Consider the following 18347-nt stretch of genomic DNA (forward strand, 5'->3'; position numbering starts at 1 on the left):
ATCTTTGGAAAGTACCAACTACCGCGCCAAGTGATACGTCCCGTAAAATGTTCCTCTACTGGAACTATCAGTTGTGGAGGTCTTAAGTTCTGCATAAAACAAATAAATACCCAATTAAATAGAATAACAAAAAAAAACATCAAATTTTATATTCTGCAATCTACTATCGAGCAACTATCGGACACTATCGCACCATATCGGACACCAATGAAAAAAAAATAAAAACTGGAACTATAACATTATCGTGCACCATCGTACCTCACATCGTACACCATCGGATTATAAAAACACAACAATTTGTTCCCAATATCGGGCACACATCGTACCCAATATCATACCCTATCGTACCTTCATCCTCAACCTCAAGTTATCAGAAAACACAAAACTATCGTACCAACGTCGAACCACTATCGTACAATCATCTTTAACTTGAAGTTATGAGAAAACACAAATACTATTGTACCCCTATCGACCCACTATCGTACCTCTAAAAAACCCAGAAAAAAATTTCAAATTTTACGGTTTACCAGATTTCACACAGTCAAATTCAATAATACATACTATAACATTTTCCAATGGAAAAGAGATTGAAAAAAACACATACCCTAGACATTTTTGCGTAATGGGGTGTCGGTTTTTCTTTGGGGTTTGAATTTTCCTTCGTCTCCGGTGGGGGTTGGGGTTTGGGTGAGGCTTGGTCTCCGGTGGTCTGGGTTTTCCTTCGTCGGGTGGTGGGGTTTTTCAGACCGTCGGGTGAGGGGAGAGATGCGTCGGGTGAGGGTAGTTATGGGTTGCTCGATGGTTTTGTGGGAGTGAAGTTTTGGCAGAGAGAGGGAACGGGAAATGGGCAGGGGAAAAGTTACAGTTTTTATTTATGTTTTTTATCACTATCGTGTACCATCGTACGATCGGGCATGTATCGGGCACGTATAGGTACCATCGTGTACCATCGTACTATTAGGTTCGCAGTAACTTAATACCAACAATCGGGCATATATCGGACTACTATCGTACCATTATCGTACTTAAAGGGTGTATATATTCAAAATAATTATCGGGCAACCATCGGGTAGCCATCGGACCTGAATGACCATCGGGTAACAAAACATATCGATTAACCATCGGGTTGCCATCGGACCTTCATCCCTAACCTTGAAACTCAACAACTATCGTGCCCAAATCGGGCCTCTATCGGACACTATCGGGCATTTAATCAAGGAAAAAAAAAAAACGCAGATTTTCACAGAACACGATTTTCACCCAAAAAAACAGCAAAACATACCAACAAACTACAGATCCAACATCTAAACAGCATTCTAAATCATAAAAACAATCAACAACAACAAGAATCAAAGAAAATCAATTACCCATGTGTATCTTTCTTGCAAGATTTTAGAGAGGAAAGGTGTGAGATTTTGTTATGAGAGGGGTATTTTTTGTATTAAATGAAAAATGAGCATTGGTTTCATATGGTGGTTAACTTTGGTTCAAATTTTAATTATTAAGCTAATGTAAGTATGATTAATCAAATTTCCCTACCCATATTTGAATCTCATCTCTCTCCAAACTATCAACCACCAAATGAAATATACAAATTGGATCAAATTGGAGATAGATCTCTACCTTGAAACAAGCCACCATGGACTAAGTTGCAAACAAATATACAACCACTATATGGACAATAGTCACTTCAACATTGACAATTCAAATACAAAATGATATCATAATAAAATCACCATAAAAAAATTTCAACCCTTAGAGGAACATTAATAGCCAATATTACTTATTGTAATAGGTTGGAAAGTAAAAATTAACCTAAAGAGCCTTGAAAATCTTAAATGGTCATAAGAAAAATGATTGTGTTTGAGAATATGGACAACACGAAAATAATTGTTTTTTTTAATATTTTTTTGTGTGATGTTATTCTAAACACAATGTAATATAGTTTAAGGGAAATTTGATAAATCATGCTTACATTAGCTTAATAATTAAAATTTGAACCAAAGTTAACCACCATATGATACAAATGCTTATCTTTCATTTAATACCAAAAATACCCCTCTCATAACAAAATCCCATACCTTTCCTCTCTAAAATCTTGCAAAAAAGATACACATGGGTAAGTGATTTTCTTTGATCATTGTTGTTGTTGGTTGTTTTTATGATTTAGATTGCTGTTTAGATGTTGGATCTGTAGTTTGTTGGTATTTTTTGCTGTTTTTTGGGTGAAAATCGTGGTCTGTGAAAATCTGCGTTTTTTTGGGTTACTTGAATTTTTTTCTAAATGCCCGATAGTGTCCGATATAGGTCCGATGCAGGGATGATAGTTGTTGAGTTTCAAGGTTAGTGATGAGGTCCGATGGCCACCCGATGCTTGCCCGATATGTTTTGGTTACCCGATGGTCATTAAGGTTCGATGGCTACCCGATGGTTGCCCGATATTTATTTCATTCTACAAACCCTTTAAGTACGATAATGGATCGATACTAGTCCGATGCATGCCCGATAGTTGTTATTAAGTTAATGCAGACCTATTAGTACGATTGTACACGATGGTACCCGATAAGTGCCCGATGCTTGCCCGATAGTACGATGGTACACGATTTTACCCGATGGTACACGATAGTGATAAAAAAAACTTAATAAAAACCGTACCTTTCGGCTTTTCCCCTGCCCATTTCCCGTTCCCTCCCAAATCCCAACTCTTCACTCCCACAAAACCATCGAGCAACATAAGTACTCACACCCGACGCTTCTCTCTCCCTCACCCACCATCACCCGACGCTGCTCTCTCCCTCACCCGACGGTCGGAAAAACCCCCACCGGAGACGTAGAAAAACCAAGCCCCAACCCCCACTGGAGACGAAGAAAAACCAAGCCCCAACCCCCACCGGAAACGAAGAAAAACCAAGCTCCAACCCCTCACCGGAGAAGAAAAACCGACACCCCATTGCGCAAAAATGTCTAGGGTATGTGTTTTTTTTAATCTCTTCTCCATTGAAAAATGTTATAGTATGTATTGTTGAATTTGACTGTGTTAAATCTGACTGTGTGAAATCTGATCAACCGTAAAATTTTGAAAAAAATTTCTGGGTTTTTTTAGAGGTACGATAGGGTACGATAGTGGGTCGATATGGGTACGATAGTATTTGTGTTTCTCATAACTTCAGGTTGAAGATGAGTGTACGATAGGGGTACGATAGTGGTTCGATGGTGGTACGATAGGTTGTGTTTTCTGATAACTTGAGGTTGAAGATGGAGGTACGATAGGGTACGATGTTGGGTACGATGTGTGCCCGATAGTGGGAACAAATTGTTGTGTATGTTATAATACGATGGTGTACGATGTGAGGTACGATTGTGCACGATAATGTTATAGTTCCAGTTTTCCATTGGTGTCCGATATGGTGCGATAGATTCCGATAGTTGCTCGATAATATATTCCAGAATATAAAATTTGATGTTTTTTTTTGTTATTCTATTTAATTGGGTATTTATTTGTTTTATGCAGAACTTAAGACCTCCACAACTGATAGTTCCAGTAGAGGAACATTTTACGGGACGTATCACTTGGCGCGGCAGTTGGTACTTTCCAAAGATTAAAGCAAAATTTATACGGTGTGGTTTATTGGATAGGGTGAAGGAATCCCCTTTCAAACAGTTCTTCATGGCGGAACCATTAAATTTTTCTGGTGCCTTAGTCCATCAATTGTTGTTGCACAAATTCAGAGGGGAGAAGACTGACGAAGTCCAGTTTTATATTGGGAAAAAAAGATGTAGATTTAGCCAATTGGAGTTCGCTTTAGTTACTGGTTTAAATTTTGAGGCCGGACCGTCTGAAGCTGAGATTAAAGCGAAGACCACTTCGGATCGGTTGATTCTTGAGTACTTCAATGGTCATTCCCCAGTGAGCATAGGGCAACTGCGCAGAACTTTTGAGAGTTGTCAAATAGTTGATGATGTGTACAAGATGGGTTTGTGCTTATTAGTTGAGGGTGTTTTGAAAGGTCGTGAGGAGAAGTTGATGGTTTGGACTGACATGCTGAAGATGGTAGACGACGTTGACTTCTTTTTCCAGTACCCGTGGGGGAAGATATCATACCAGAAGTTGTTACAAACTTGTCAAAAAGACTTTGTTGAAATGAAGAAGCATTTACAGAAGAAGATTGAGAAAGGAAAGACTCAGAAGGAGGCCAAGTACTCTATTTATGGGTATGCTGCAGCATTGCAGTATTGGGCTTTTGAGTCCATCATTGAGTTGGGTCAGGATCATGCTGTGAGATTGGGCCAAGGCATACCAAGAATGATCAACTGGCAGAGCAAGGAGAAAGTAGAGATACACAAAGAGCAACTTATTAAGTTGTTTGCCAAAAAGGTGAGCTTTTACTTTACTTTTGAATGTTCTATATTTTTTTCTAGATATGCAATTTTATGGGTACTGCACGATAGGAATACGATAGAGTACGATTTGAGTACGATTATGGGGTTATTTTGTGGTTTTTTGTCAACTGTTTGAAAACTGACTAAGTGGTATGATTTGGTACGATGATGGTCCGATGGGGGTACGATATGTATTCTTTGTTAATGTAGTAGTAGAGGTACGATATTGGTACGATGTTGTACGATGATGGTACGATAGTTAGCAAGTAATTCTCACTTACGGGTACGATATTGTTATGTTATGGGTACGATATGGGTACGATAATTGCATGATATGGGTACGATATGGGTACGATTGGGGTACGACAGTTTACCATTTTTCACAGATGACAATTACTTATTTTTTATATTGTTTTACTTTCCAATCTAAATATGCATTGTTTTTTGTGGCAGTTGACAGTATACCCCTACCTGTGTGCCCGACCTGCTGAAGAACAGTATGTGAGGACCCTTACAGACAATGAAGCCTCATTGTATGTGGACATGGGGTTAGAGGAACTAGAGGTGGGTCCCGATGGACAGCCTACACAGGAAGCCTTACAGAGCCAGGCTGAAAAGCTTGCTGAAAAGTTAGCTGAGCAAGCAGAAGCAGCAAATATTTTTAAGGAGGTTCCACCAGCTCAACCTGAGGCACCTGAGGTTCCCCCATCAACACCTCATGCCAGCACCTGAGCAACCAGGCTACTCTATGATTTTGGCCAGGTTGGAAAAGGTTGAAGGGCAACAAAGTGCCCTTATTAAAGGTCAGTCCGAGATCTTGGGTCAATTGCAGAAGCTTATGACAATGATGGAAGATCTTAGTAGGCCAGTTCCAGATCCACACCCTCAGTCCACTGAAGAAGGCCCTCAGTCTCCTGTAGATGAAGACATTCTCCCTAACGATTACAGACCTGATGATGTAGATGATCACATTTTTCGCACACCAGAGGATATGCAAATTACTGTAATCGGAGATACTGAAGATTCTGAAGTACAATTCTTAAACATAGCTCCACCAGCACCGGAGAAGAGGAGAGAAAGAAAGAGGCCTAGGTGGTTCGATGAGTACACTGCAATGAGGAAAAGGAATAAGAAATCGAAGACAGCAGTGAATGTGGATCCATTGAGGGTTGTTGATGGTAAATTACTTATGACCTTTCACAAGTGGTTGCTTGGCACCATTGGGAATAAATATCCGAGGGAATGTTTCTCAGGGACACACGATGCTGCTTGGTTCCTGAAACTGCATACTCCGAGGACATGGCTTTCTGACTCTGTAAGTTTTCTATAACTTCATAATTAAATAATGTTGAAAATTTATTTAAATGTTTCTATATATAGTGGTACGATATGGGTACGATATGGTACGAATGTAGTACGATAATTATAAGTGTCAAATTATAAACTGTTTATATGTCAATGGTACGATGGTGGTACGACATTAGCACGATAGTGGTACGATATAATTTGTTAAGTAGTTACTATTACCATCATAATTTTAGAATTTGTAGTGGGACACTTTAGGTACGATGGTAGTACGATAATGTACGATGATGGTACGACAGTAGTGGGACGCTAGTGGGTACGATGGTGTATAATACTAGTTTTTGCCATAAAGGTACGATGATGGTACGACATTAACACGATATTGGTACGATAGAAGGTTTTATTGTTACTATATTCATGTACGATTGGGGTACGATAATGGTACGATTGGGGTACGATAGTTACTATATTCATGTCTGATAGTTTTTTGTTTGTTTATTTTGGTACGATATTGTGGTTACTGACTTAATTTTCTTTTAATGTAGCATTTAGATGCAGCATTCCATCTCATGAGGAGGCGTCTAGAGTTTTATCCTAACGTGTACCCTCAGAAATGTGTTGTTATGCCTACAATTTTTCCCGAATCATTGAAGGGTCGGTGGGACGCTTTTCCAGGTTCTGACTACTCTAGATTTAGTTGGGATGACAGTATATTGGACCTGGTTAGGGGTGATGCAGTCCAGTTCTTACCGAGTTGGCAGAACAAGGAGTTCATTTATTTTGCCCTCTTCTTGAAAGACCAAATGCATTGGGTAGCTGTAGAGGCAGACCTGAATGGGTGGATGCTCAACATCTTTGACTCCAGTATTGGATCAATTTCCGAAAACGATTTGATCAGCTTGATGGTTGACTGGTGTACCATTTTCCCGTCGGTCTTGCGACAGTCCGGTTTATTTGAGAACCATGACGTTATACTCGCGCCTCAGTTGACAGCATCAGAGAGTCAGGTCAGACCCTTCGATTGGAAACTCACTCCACGTGAATTCGTACCGCAAACAAAATCCAGGTGAACTTTATTAAATATCACATATTAATTATTATTTCTTAATTACAAAACTTTATTAAATTATTGTTTATTTTCTAATGCAGTGGCGATTGCGGATGTTACGTAATTGAGCATATTGAACATAAGCTTCTACAACTACCATTTGATAATGTAACTGACAATAATATGAAACTTTTTAGGCAAAGGTGGTGTGTAGACTTATTCTACCAAAACTTATGTTGAACGGTCTTAATTTTTTTGAATTGTATAATTTTTTTGATTGCTCTTTTTGTAATTACTACATTTTAATGTGCTTAATCTTTGCATCGTACTATCGTCGATCACTATCGTACTCTATCGTACCCTCACTTGCCTCACAAATTTCACGAACAGTACTGAAACCATACCATCGTACCATTATCGGACCAATATCGTACATTATCGTACCCTAATGTCGTACATTAACTATCGTACTACATCGAGCAACGTCGTACCATATTGTAAGATACATTTAAATAATCCTACAACAAACAATATCGTGCATTGTCGTACCGGCATCGTGCACTATCGAACCAACACTGGATTATTACATATTTAAGAGTTTCATAATGGAGAAAAAAACAGAAAAAAAACCTGCAAAATCCAGCACATAACAAATATTACTAGTTCAAGCAGAAATAAAACATAATAGGTCAACTAGAATACAAACAAAACAAGTTAACCTCGGTACTTGCAAGACGCTTTGTTGTGCCCTTTACCACCACACTTGCTACAACATCGTTGTATCACAACCTTGTCTCCATTAGATGGATATCGATTTTTCCTAATTCGTCCGACCTTTTGCTTCTTCGGTCGGCCTACAGGTTTCTTCTCAATCGGTACTCCAACTTGGATGTTCTTAATGTCTTCAGGCAATTCCCAATCATCCTCATCACCAACTGGCATAATTGTCCCCTCATATGTGCTCTTCCAACTCTCTCTTGTGTAATATTGAGAGCACAATGCGTACATGCTAATATTTCGTTCTTGAGCAGCAGCACATGCATGTGGACAAGGAATCTTCATGATTTGGAATAGGCCGCAACTGCATTGTCGTGCCTCCAAATCAACTATACCACCGCTCTGAACTGTTCCTCCGGGGTGGACATTAAATGTATAAGGTCCAGCTCTGTCGACGCTTAAGAACCGAGATTTCTCAAATTGACATGACAAGTCCCCCTCCATAACTGGTGATAGAGTCGTGCTACACTTTTCAGCGTTTTCCTTTCGAGTAGCAAGCCATGTTTGAATAGTAAACCTGATGAATTCAACAAAAGCAGTGATCGGGAAGGCTCTTGCATCCTTAGTTTTGCTATTGAAACTTTCAGCCCAATTACTTGTCATTACATTGTAACGGTCCCCTGGAAAGTACGCACGAACCCATCTTTCAAATCCAATGCCCTCAAGATATAGTGCAACTCGAACATCCATTGCTTTTATCTTTTCAAATTCTCTTTCAAAATCTGTCTTCTTATACGAGTATGCACAACTGTAAATATGATCCGTGAAGCAATCAGTCTTGAACTTGCTAGCCACGTTCATAATAATGTGGTGGTAGCATGCGCCATGGGGTGCATCAGGGAAGACAAGTTCCAAAGCATGAACAATGCTTTGATGCCTATCCGATACGAATGCTAAGTTCTCAACATCACCAATCGCTTGTTTCAACTTCCTTATGAAATAGGTCCAAGAGTCGTGGTTCTCACTGTCAACCATTGCGAAAGCAATCGGAAATATGTGGCTGTCTGAATCCAATGCCACGGCACACAACATTTGGCCACCATACCTAGTTTTCAAGAAGGACCCATCAATACATATAACAGGTCGACAAAACTTGAATCCCCGCCTACAAGCACCCAGAGAAAAAAAGCAATACTTGAAGCGACCCTCGTCTACCTTGAAATCAGTAATGGAATCGGGATTGTTCAACTGCAGCATGTGCAAGTACCCAGGTAACTTCGAATATGAAGCTTCAGGCGTACCCCTAACTATGTGGAGTGCTTTCTCTCTGCATCTCCAAGCCTTCTCATAACTCATTTCGATCCCGAAAGAATTCTTCATATCTTCTCTTATTTTGGAGGCTAAATAATCTGAACCGTTAACTGAGAATTTATCCTTGATCAGTTCGGCAACTACCAAAGGTGATGCTTGACGGTTATCTTTTTTTCGAACATCGAGGGAACATGTGTGTACATTTTCAAATGCTGTCACCTCGAACATGTTAGAAAGTTGCTTCTTCTTCCCTCTTAACCTCCACCCACAATCAGGATCCTTGCATGTAATATACCAAACATCAGTACCAGACTTCTTAACTATAAAGTCGAATCCCTTCTTCATTGCAAACAAGCCAGCAACCTTCTTTAAATGTTCCTTGTCTCTGAAAAACTTTCCTAAATGAATCTCCCCGCCCGATGTGCCACCCATAGATATATAGTGACTATTATCCTCAATGTCTTCTCTTGTAAACATCTGAGCTTTGAATTTACTATAATATGTCGAAGAAGAGAGTGGATCACTAAATTCTCTAGCATCATTTGTTCCGTCTGGACGACTACTACTAGTACCAGGTGTTTGGCGATCTTCTCTACGGGGTCTACTTCTACATGTTGTTTGCCTCGGTATTTGGTACGACAGTGGACTCAGGCTCAAAGCTTGAGAACGGACCTCTGTTTCTTGGTCGTCATTACCCTCAAAATCATTTTCAGGGTCAGGACAATCAGGAAAATCATCATGAAATGGCATCTGTGCTACATGGTCAACTGTTGGTATGAAAGGGTTTGATTAAGGTATAGCAGTGGCTACCAGCACCTCCGGATTTGTTTCTGGAACATAAGTCCCAACCTCACTACGAGTATCCTTAACAGTACTTGGTGGAGGATTACGATCAACAATGATATTCTTCTCCACCAAAGTCACAAAAAGGGGAACAAATTCATCTGGCTTCTTCAAAAGCATTGACAAATATAAGCTTACACCCTTGTCATTCCTTATAAGTTCAGGCCGATACATTAACCCTTTCATGTACTTATAATTCACTTCTAATTTCAGGTCATACTGCACTTTGTCAACTTCCAGCTCTGAGTACAGAAGTTCAACAAGTTGTGAGTAAGTTATGTCCTTCTCCAACTCGAACGTTAAATTTTCGGCTCCATTAAAAACCCAATCTCTACCTTCACGCTCCCAAACACCATTATACATTAAGTACGCGAACAAAGTTGACCCTATCATGTACAAAGAAAAAAAATCAGTAAATGGCAACAAAATGTCGAAATTTAGTTCAAATGTTTGGGAATCGTACCAGTATCGGGCCATATCGGGCGGTATCGGGCAAAGTTTTATTTATGTTTTTTGATCACTTAAAACACTAATATCGGGCAAGTATCGGGTAACATCGAGTACCATCGTACTATTAGGTCAGCAGTAACTTAATAATAACTATCGAGCATATATCGGACTACTATCGATCCATTATCGTACTTAAAAGGATGTGTAGATTTAAAATAATAATCGGGGCAACCATCGGGTAGCCATCGTACCCTTATAACCATCGGGTAACCAAACTATCGGGCAACCATCGGGTTGCCATCGGACCTTCATCCCTAACCTTGAAACTCAACAACTATCGTGCCTGTATCGGGTCTCTATCGGACACTATCGGGCATTTAGAAAAAAACTCAGGGAACCCAAGAAAACGCAGATTTTCACATAACACGATTTTCACCCAAAAAAACAGCAAAAAATACCAACAAACTATAGATCCAACATATAAACAGCATTATGAATCATAAAAGCAACCAACAACAACAAGAATCAAAGAAAATCACTTACCCATTTAATATCTTCACTATGAGCAAAAATAACACAAAGCTTGGTGTTTCTCCTCAAACAATCCACAATGTCCGAATGTGTATCTTTCTTGCAAGATTTTAGTATAAAAATCTTGTGTGTAAAACGTATGGTGAAGAGAGAGTGAGAGAGAATGTATGGTGAAGAGAGGTATGGTGAAGAGAGGTAGAGAGGAAGAGGGAGAATAGAGAGGAAATGTGTTATGAGAGGGGTATTTTTGGTATTAAATGAAAGATGAGCATTGATATCATATGGTGGTTAACTTTGGTTCAAATTTTAATTATTAAGCTAATGTAAGTATGATTAATCAAATTTCCCAATACATCCCATAGTTTAATTAATGTTTAACTTGTAATAATCTTGAATTTCACTCTCCAATGAGTCCGTACATCGTGCTTAGGTGGACTCGACTACAGCATATAATAATCACCTTTAAAAAAGGTAGAACAAAATAATGAGTTTCACGATTTTACCGGAAAATGATCTCATTTGCATTTGGTTGTCTTCGATTTTCCCGGAATTTTTTCCCAGATTCCCAACCTAACATCCTCATATTACTATTCTCATCGCTGCTTTTTCCTTTTCACCACTGTACTAATTGGTCTTCTTCTTCGTCTGGCCTCATCCAATTTTGTTGACGAAAGAGATTTTAGGTTATGCCAGGTTAGTATCACAAACTTCTTGGTTTTATGTTTGAAGTGATGACTCTTGGATTTTGACTGATTCATAAATTGTTTTTTTTTTGTTTGTATTTTATGTTTTTATGATTAAAATCTTGTTTTTGAGTTTTTTTGTATTGATTGTGATACCTTTTTCATTTTCTTAGCAGAGTCCAACTTTTGGTGATCCAAGCGATTGCATTGAATTGAAGTTACTAAATATTTCCCAAAGAGTGGAACACGGTGAGTTTTGGGTTCATTATGCTATATTGGTCTTAATTCAGAGGTATAATGTTGAATAAGCTAGATAGTAGGAAGAGTTTTAGTGATAATCATCCCGGGGATTCAAGTAATGGCCAGTTGTTGCGAGACATTGAGGAAATTAGCAAAGCCCTTTATTTGCCAAAACCCTCTCCTAATGAAGTTCGATCCAAATCAGCTGGAAGAATCCGTTTGTCGGAATCAAAATCGGATTTAAACCTGAAAAATGTGTCTTATAAGGACAAGAAATCGTCGTCGTTATGGAATTGGAAGAATCCTTTAAAAGCGCTTACTCACATTGGCAACAAGAAGTTCTATTGTTGTTTTTATCTTCATGTCCATTCAATTGAAGGGTTGCCCTCCATTTTCGAAAATCTTAGTCTGTGTGTGCATTGGAAGAAGAAGAATGAGGCGATTCAGACTTCACCGTCAAGAGTTTCTCAGGGCGTGGCTGAATTCGATGAAACTTTGATGCATAGATGTTCTGTGTATGGTAGTAGTGGTGGGGCCAACCATCCCATGAAATATGATTCCAAACTTTTACTCCTATATGCTTCTCTTGTTGAGAATCCTAGTCTGGATATTGGAAAGCAATGGGTTGACCTCACCAGCTTCTTACCGCGTACTATGGAGGAGTTGGAAGGGGAGAAAAGTAGTGGTAAGTGGACAACCAGCTTTAATCTTTCGGGGAAAGCTAAAGGTGCTAGTCTAAATGTCAGTTTTGGATTCTGGGTAATGAGAGATAAACTAGTTAAATTGAGTAGTAATTCGAATTATCCTGAACTTTTGAATGTGTCGCGTAATAGGTTGAGTACAATAGATGATGGTGTTGACTTGGTTCCTAGCAATTATAACAGGACGCTTCCACGAGTTCGCAGCATTACTAGTTCTGTCAGTTATGAGCCTGACTTCTTGTGCCAGTCTCTGGATATGAAAGTTTGTCATGAAGTATTGCTCAGAACAGGATTGGAGCTTTCAAAGTCTATAAATTGTTTATATCAGAAACTTGATGAGGGGAACTTGTGCATTTCAACTGATTCAGCTTCTCAACAGCTGGAACAATTCAAACCTAAGTTTGATTATGACTTTGTGTCTTCTGGAGAAATGGAAGACAATGACTGTGAAATTACTGAATTTAGCATTACTGAAATGGGGACTGAAATGTCTGAAAAAGACGAGTCGACATGGGATCAAGGTGCTGATCTGTTTATTGAACCTATATTTGAGGCGACTGAGACAATCAATGTGAATGAGATCATTAAGGGTAGTGACACAGATCTTTATTCTGAGGACAACAGCTGTATGAGTTGTGTTGAAAAGATTCTGGTGGATGCTAGGAAAAATGAAACACAAAGCAATTGTACCAATGAATTGACCAAAGAAGAGCTGGAGTCAGCGCGCATTAGTCAGTTGATTGCGGAATCAGCAAATTTGGACCCAATAGACTTTGGAGGGTACATTGAGCAAGAAAGCCTCATGGAAGCTAAATCAAACAACAAAGCAAGTAGATCAGTTAAACGATCATTTAGCTTGGATGATGTTGCTGAATCTGTGGCAACTGATTTTTTGAATATGCTAGGAGTTGATGATGAATTATATACAGAAAATTTTTATAGTCAGCCAGATTCCCCAAGAGAGCTTCTTTGGAGACAGTTTGAAAAAGAGGCTATAGATTCAGGCAACTTCATTCTTGATTTTGATGCAAAGCAAGAGGAGTCAGAATTTGGCTGCAGTATTTCACCCAGGTTTAGCTGTCAGGATTACTCCGAGGAATCTGAATTGTCTTTGATAGTTCAAGATGCCGAAGAGGAGCACAAGAGAAGTGAGTTATTAAACAGAAGGAAGGCAAAAGTTCTTGAAGACATAGAAACTGAAGTTTTGATGCGAGAATGGGGAATAAATGAGGAGGACTTTCAAAACTCTCCACATAGTTATTCCGGTGGATTTGGTAGTCCAATTGAGCTTCCTCCTCAAGAGCGACACCTACTACCTCCACTTGAAGAAGGCTTTGGTCCTTATGTTCAGATGAAAAATGGAGGCTTTCTCTGCACTATGAATCCTTTGCTTTTCAGGAAAGCTAAAAATGGTGGGAGCTTAATTATTCAAGTTTCCGATTCAGTTGTCCTACCTTCAAAAATTGGCCACGATGTTATGGAGATTTTGCAACATTTGGCTTTTAGTGGAGCCAATAAGTTGTATGCTCAAATCAGTAAATTAATGCCTTTGGAGGATATTACTGGGAAGACAATAAAGAAGGTAGCATGGGATACCCCTCCAATCTCAATGGCACTTCAAAGGTGTGTAAGCACACAGAGTACATTTATTTTTCAAATTACTCTGACATTTATTCTTTTCGTTTCTCAAGTTGATGCCTTTTAAGTTGGTATATTTTCCATTTTTCGGTTTCAGGAAATTTCACTCGCAGCATGATCATTTTGGAAGGAAGGGAGGTTATGAATATCAATCAGGTTTGCAACATAATGATATCAAATCAGGCTTTACTGGTGGTGAGGTACATTTGGAATTTGCATCTCTTGAAGATGTTTCATCGTTGGTTGTGAATAAGATTGATACCCTCATACTGGAAGGCTTAAAAGCTCAGTCTCACATGTCAGATGAGGAACCGCCTTCTTGTATTTATCCACAGATTACTGGGGAGATATCGTCCTCTGGAGGTACGAACAGGTTTCTTAATTCAGATGTTGGAGCATTAAAACTTTGGGATGTAAGAGATGATGGTAACAACATTAGTGACTTAGTTGACTTGTCTGTTAAATTGGATGAGTGGTTGAGGTTGGACGCTGGAATCATTGGTGATGAAATTGAGAATGTTAACAAGGACATATTAAAAATCCTTGCTGCCCATCATGCCGAGTGCATAGATTTAGATAGTGGGAGTTTGAAACAAGACTTCAACTGGCACGAAGTATCTGGGAGAAGGTGTGGAATGTTGGGAAACAACATCACAATAGCTCATTTGGTACAACTTAGGGATCCCCTTAGGAACTATGAGCCTGTGGGGGTCCCAATGCTTCTTTTGATTCAAGTGCGGAGGGAAGAACAAGTTCACCCAGTAGTAGATGAGGTGTCAGGGATAAAGAAAAATCAGACAGTTAAAGACGGGGAAGACAGTCCCCGGTTTCAAATCACTGGTACCCACCTTGCTGGTGTAGATACTGTTCCCTTCAATAAGCAACTCTGGGGCACCACAGCACAGCGGCAGTCTGGGTCCCGTTGGCTTCTTACTAGTGGTATGGGAAGAAATGGTGGATATAAATCCAAGTCCAAGGCGATCGTTAAATCATCCCCACTTGGGATATCAGCAAATGTGCAGCCTAGGGATATCTTATGGAGCATCTCATCAAATGTTAATGAGCTGGGAGCTACCTGGAATAATTCGGTAAGTCCACAAACCCGAAACCCAGATGTTATATTTCAAACTGAAACTATATCAGACCATAGGTAACTCCAATTTAATATTTCTATGAATGGAGTCCTCTTCTGGTGTATAGAAACTTGTTCATGGAATAAAAACAGAGAATACCACTTATTTTGACCTTTTCTCAACTTTAACCCAAGATTCTTGAAGGTTTAAAGTATGCCAAAACTGTGCAACCTTTTGTGGATAAGAATTTGTTGAAGAGATATGTTGTAGTTATGATTTCAATTGATTGATATGCCGAGCCAATAAAATGTAATGGCTGATTCTTTTTGCCTTTTATTTTGTAAAACTGTTTGTTTTTTTTCATCTTAGCCTTAATGGTTAGTGGAATTTGTTTGGCTTGTTCCTGTGATTGTTAAAGAAAAGTATTAAAGTACAAATTTGGCTGCTTAACTCATCTTATATGCAATCAGACAAAAAGTCAAAGTATAGTCGTCCCATTTAAATGTTGATCAATACAAAACTAGTCAACAAGGACCACAATAGTAGCATCAGTTTATCTGATTCTAATCAGCTTGTACTTTTCTTGACTCTAAAGCTGATTGGTTTGTTTAAATCTTTGCACCAATGACAGTGCAAACTCATCTTTTTGTTTTTGAGTACTTGGTGACTCTTTTCATGTCCACCTGTACTGTCATCTGTCTCCTGCTGTATTGTATAATAATAATAATAATAATAATAATTCATCAAATAATATGATATAGGACAATAAGAGTCAGCTTAAACGAAATTGGGTAACTAGTATGACCGATCTGAATAATACTATGTCAATATTTAACTATAGATAGTTACATATGAACTATAGAAAGTTACATATGTTTAAATAGTTAGAAGCTAGAATTTTATACATGATTGTGATCAATTTGGCACTTCATTATAACTATGGAAGGAATTATAATAATAGTACATTTTTTATTTTTTGAAACGTAACTAGTAACTATTATAGAGACGTGACCATTCTTCTATATATGTATACCTAAGTTGGAATAAAGATGTTTCCTTAGTTATTGTCATATAAAGCTAAAACTTAAAACCCAATACTGCTAGTTTCTGAAAACATCCTAGTTCTGAAACTCTGATCTGATTTCATAACTCTACAAAACTGGTAAAGAAAAGAACCTAATGCTTGCTTGTGCAAAAAGCAGAGGAATACATCTTGGTCATCATATGTATAAACATGGTCAACCCTTAGTCAACAAGGGAAGAAGTGGTGGGTACAAAACTATCTTGTACCAAGTTTGAATCTGCAACTTTGATTAGCTCCCAAGTTACCATAACTAGAAAGAGCTTTGGTGGTTATGGACTCCCTCATAGGTTGTTATAACATACATAGGATCTTCTCTGTCTCTTTCCACTCTCTTCTTTACAGGACATCCATCAACTGAACACCTGTAATAGTTCCTGCATTTACATAATATCTTATATTAAATTTGGTCCAAATAATTTATATATATATATTGGTCTGGATTTTGTTACAACAGACAACCGTTTAATCAGTGATTGGATTGATCAGATGGTTGTTAATCATAACAAACCCAAAATACATAATGGAATTTGTCCTAAAATGGGACAAAATCCAAAACCATGTATGAATATGTATATATGTGTTGAACTTATAGCAAGGTATAGAAATGATTGTATAAATAACAACCCTTTTGCACAAAATACTAATGCAGCATAGTTTTGATAGATTTTATTATGAAAACCTTGGATTTGGGCTGTTCTTCACCATCTTCTTCCCATACTTCCGCCATTTGAACCCATCATCCAATATTTCAATTTCTGATTTTGTCTTGAAAGCAACTCTTTCTCTGACTTCCATTCTTTCCCTCCCACTTTGCACATTCCCTCCTGTTAGAAGAAAAATATACCAAGAAACTCAAAGCCTCAATACCAATAACACTAATAATAATCACTCATATGATTCTATCATGTGTTGCTTACCAGTGGTGTTGTGTCCACCAAGGTGGCTGCTGCTTCCACCGAATTCGTCGGTGGCATAAGTAACAGTGTTCGGTGTAGGCTGAGACACTGGGGACACCTCCTGATGACGATATTCATCAGGCCACTCTTCAAACATCAAAAACTCGGAGAACTGATCGAGACTGGAGTCATCAACCATGTTGTCATTCTCAGGAGACTGATCCATATGTGATTTAAACTTAGTGTTGCTATTGCTACTAGGACTGCCCGACATCATTTGCTTGCTACACAAGTGAACTTGGTTTGTGCAGATATATTATTAGGGATAGATTGTGTGAGGTGGGTTCATGGAGAGCTTCCTACGTAATAATAAGGAAGCTTCAAAGATAATTCTTAGTAAGTAAGAAGTGCCACTTAGCCAAAAAAAAAATACAGCGGAGAGAAAGGTATTGATTTGGAGGTAATGAGGAAGAAGAAGACAAATGAGGGAGTGGGGCATGGGAATGACTTGGGAGAAAGTCTTTGTTATGTTATGAGCCTTTTGTTTTTAAAGACCTTTGTTCTGTATGAATTAAAGTAGGCTTTAGGGTCCCGTGGTTAGACCAACCCCTTCATAACGGAGAAGAATATGAGTCAAAAGTGATGTTGATTTATATATATATATACACATATACATGTACAGATCCTCTTACATGACCCAATTATATGTATTTAATTTTAGCTTTAGATTTTAGGGGTCTTCATTGGGCCGGTTGGGTAGATTTTTGATAAATCCAAACTTATAATTGGGTTGGTACTTTTCAACCTGTAACACACCCAATTAAAAAAAAAATTGAAGTTCAATCCGACCATCGGTTTGGGCCGAAACTTTTTTTTTCTAAAAAATAAATTTTCACTATTTTTAGTTTTATTTGTAACTAAAATAATTGTTACTTTTAAATATAGGGTTTTTTTTTTATAAAAAAATTTAATTTAAATTTAGTTTTATATATGTATAATTAATAATTTAATAAATATAAAATTATAAAAAATAGACAAATCCTTAATTGGGCGGGTCGGGTTACATTGGGCGGGTTGCCAAAAATTTCAACCCGCCCAATGTAATAATTAGGCGGTTTGAAATGAAGGTCGGGTTTTTCGGGTTGTATTTTTGTTGTTTTTTCAGGTTAGTTTGGGCGGGTTGCAAAGTTGTTTGCACAACCCTATTAGAGTCTAGGTATATTTTAGTTATTTTATATTTTTTTAATTCAATAATTAATTGAAAGGTTCTAGATTGAACAAAATGTTTATGTGGATTAAACCGGACATAGAGCTATAGTACTACTTAGGCTAAATTTGTCCACTTCACGTTGATTTAGTTTAATATAATTTAGAGTTTGATGTCCTTTCAATTTTTTATTTTTATATATTTCTAAATAATTAATAACCGTTCGATCGATTCAATCAT

The 18347-nt window shown here is 38.1% G+C and overlaps 3 protein-coding genes across 4 annotated transcripts; 2 read left to right on the plus strand and 1 right to left on the minus strand.

Annotated features, from left to right (window-relative positions):
- The first annotated feature begins 6258 nt into the window (after nucleotides 1-6258).
- LOC133804778 (uncharacterized) lies at nucleotides 6259-7418 on the plus strand. Its single transcript, XM_062242914.1, has 2 exons — nucleotides 6259-6751; nucleotides 6835-7418. The coding sequence occupies exons 1-2, from the start codon at nucleotides 6309-6311 to the stop codon at nucleotides 6971-6973; spliced, it is 582 nt and encodes a 193-aa protein (XP_062098898.1). The 5' UTR covers nucleotides 6259-6308; the 3' UTR covers nucleotides 6974-7418.
- A 3668-nt stretch (nucleotides 7419-11086) lies between these two features.
- LOC133805280 (protein PLASTID MOVEMENT IMPAIRED 1-RELATED 1-like) lies at nucleotides 11087-15370 on the plus strand. Of its 2 annotated transcripts, none has more exons than XM_062243413.1 (3): nucleotides 11087-11278; nucleotides 11442-13832; nucleotides 13945-15370. In XM_062243413.1, the coding sequence occupies exons 2-3, from the start codon at nucleotides 11566-11568 to the stop codon at nucleotides 14999-15001; spliced, it is 3324 nt and encodes a 1107-aa protein (XP_062099397.1). In that variant the 5' UTR covers nucleotides 11087-11278; nucleotides 11442-11565; the 3' UTR covers nucleotides 15002-15370. The 2 variants fall into 2 exon arrangements, with proteins under 2 accessions (XP_062099397.1, XP_062099398.1); XM_062243414.1 differs by having other exon boundaries at nucleotides 11445-13832.
- A 360-nt stretch (nucleotides 15371-15730) lies between these two features.
- LOC133805281 (probable WRKY transcription factor 50) lies at nucleotides 15731-17338 on the minus strand. The gene is made up of 3 exons (XM_062243416.1): nucleotides 16922-17338; nucleotides 16684-16828; nucleotides 15731-16378 (listed from the first exon to the last, which is right to left on the minus strand). Exons 1-3 carry the CDS (start codon nucleotides 17175-17177, stop codon nucleotides 16255-16257), a joined length of 525 nt encoding a protein of 174 aa, XP_062099400.1. The 5' UTR covers nucleotides 17178-17338; the 3' UTR covers nucleotides 15731-16254.
- Nucleotides 17339-18347: the final 1009 nt, after the last annotated feature.

The sequence above is a fragment of the Humulus lupulus genome, chromosome X (assembly GCF_963169125.1).
Source record: "Humulus lupulus chromosome X, drHumLupu1.1, whole genome shotgun sequence".
NCBI classification, from domain to species: domain Eukaryota; kingdom Viridiplantae; phylum Streptophyta; class Magnoliopsida; order Rosales; family Cannabaceae; genus Humulus; species Humulus lupulus.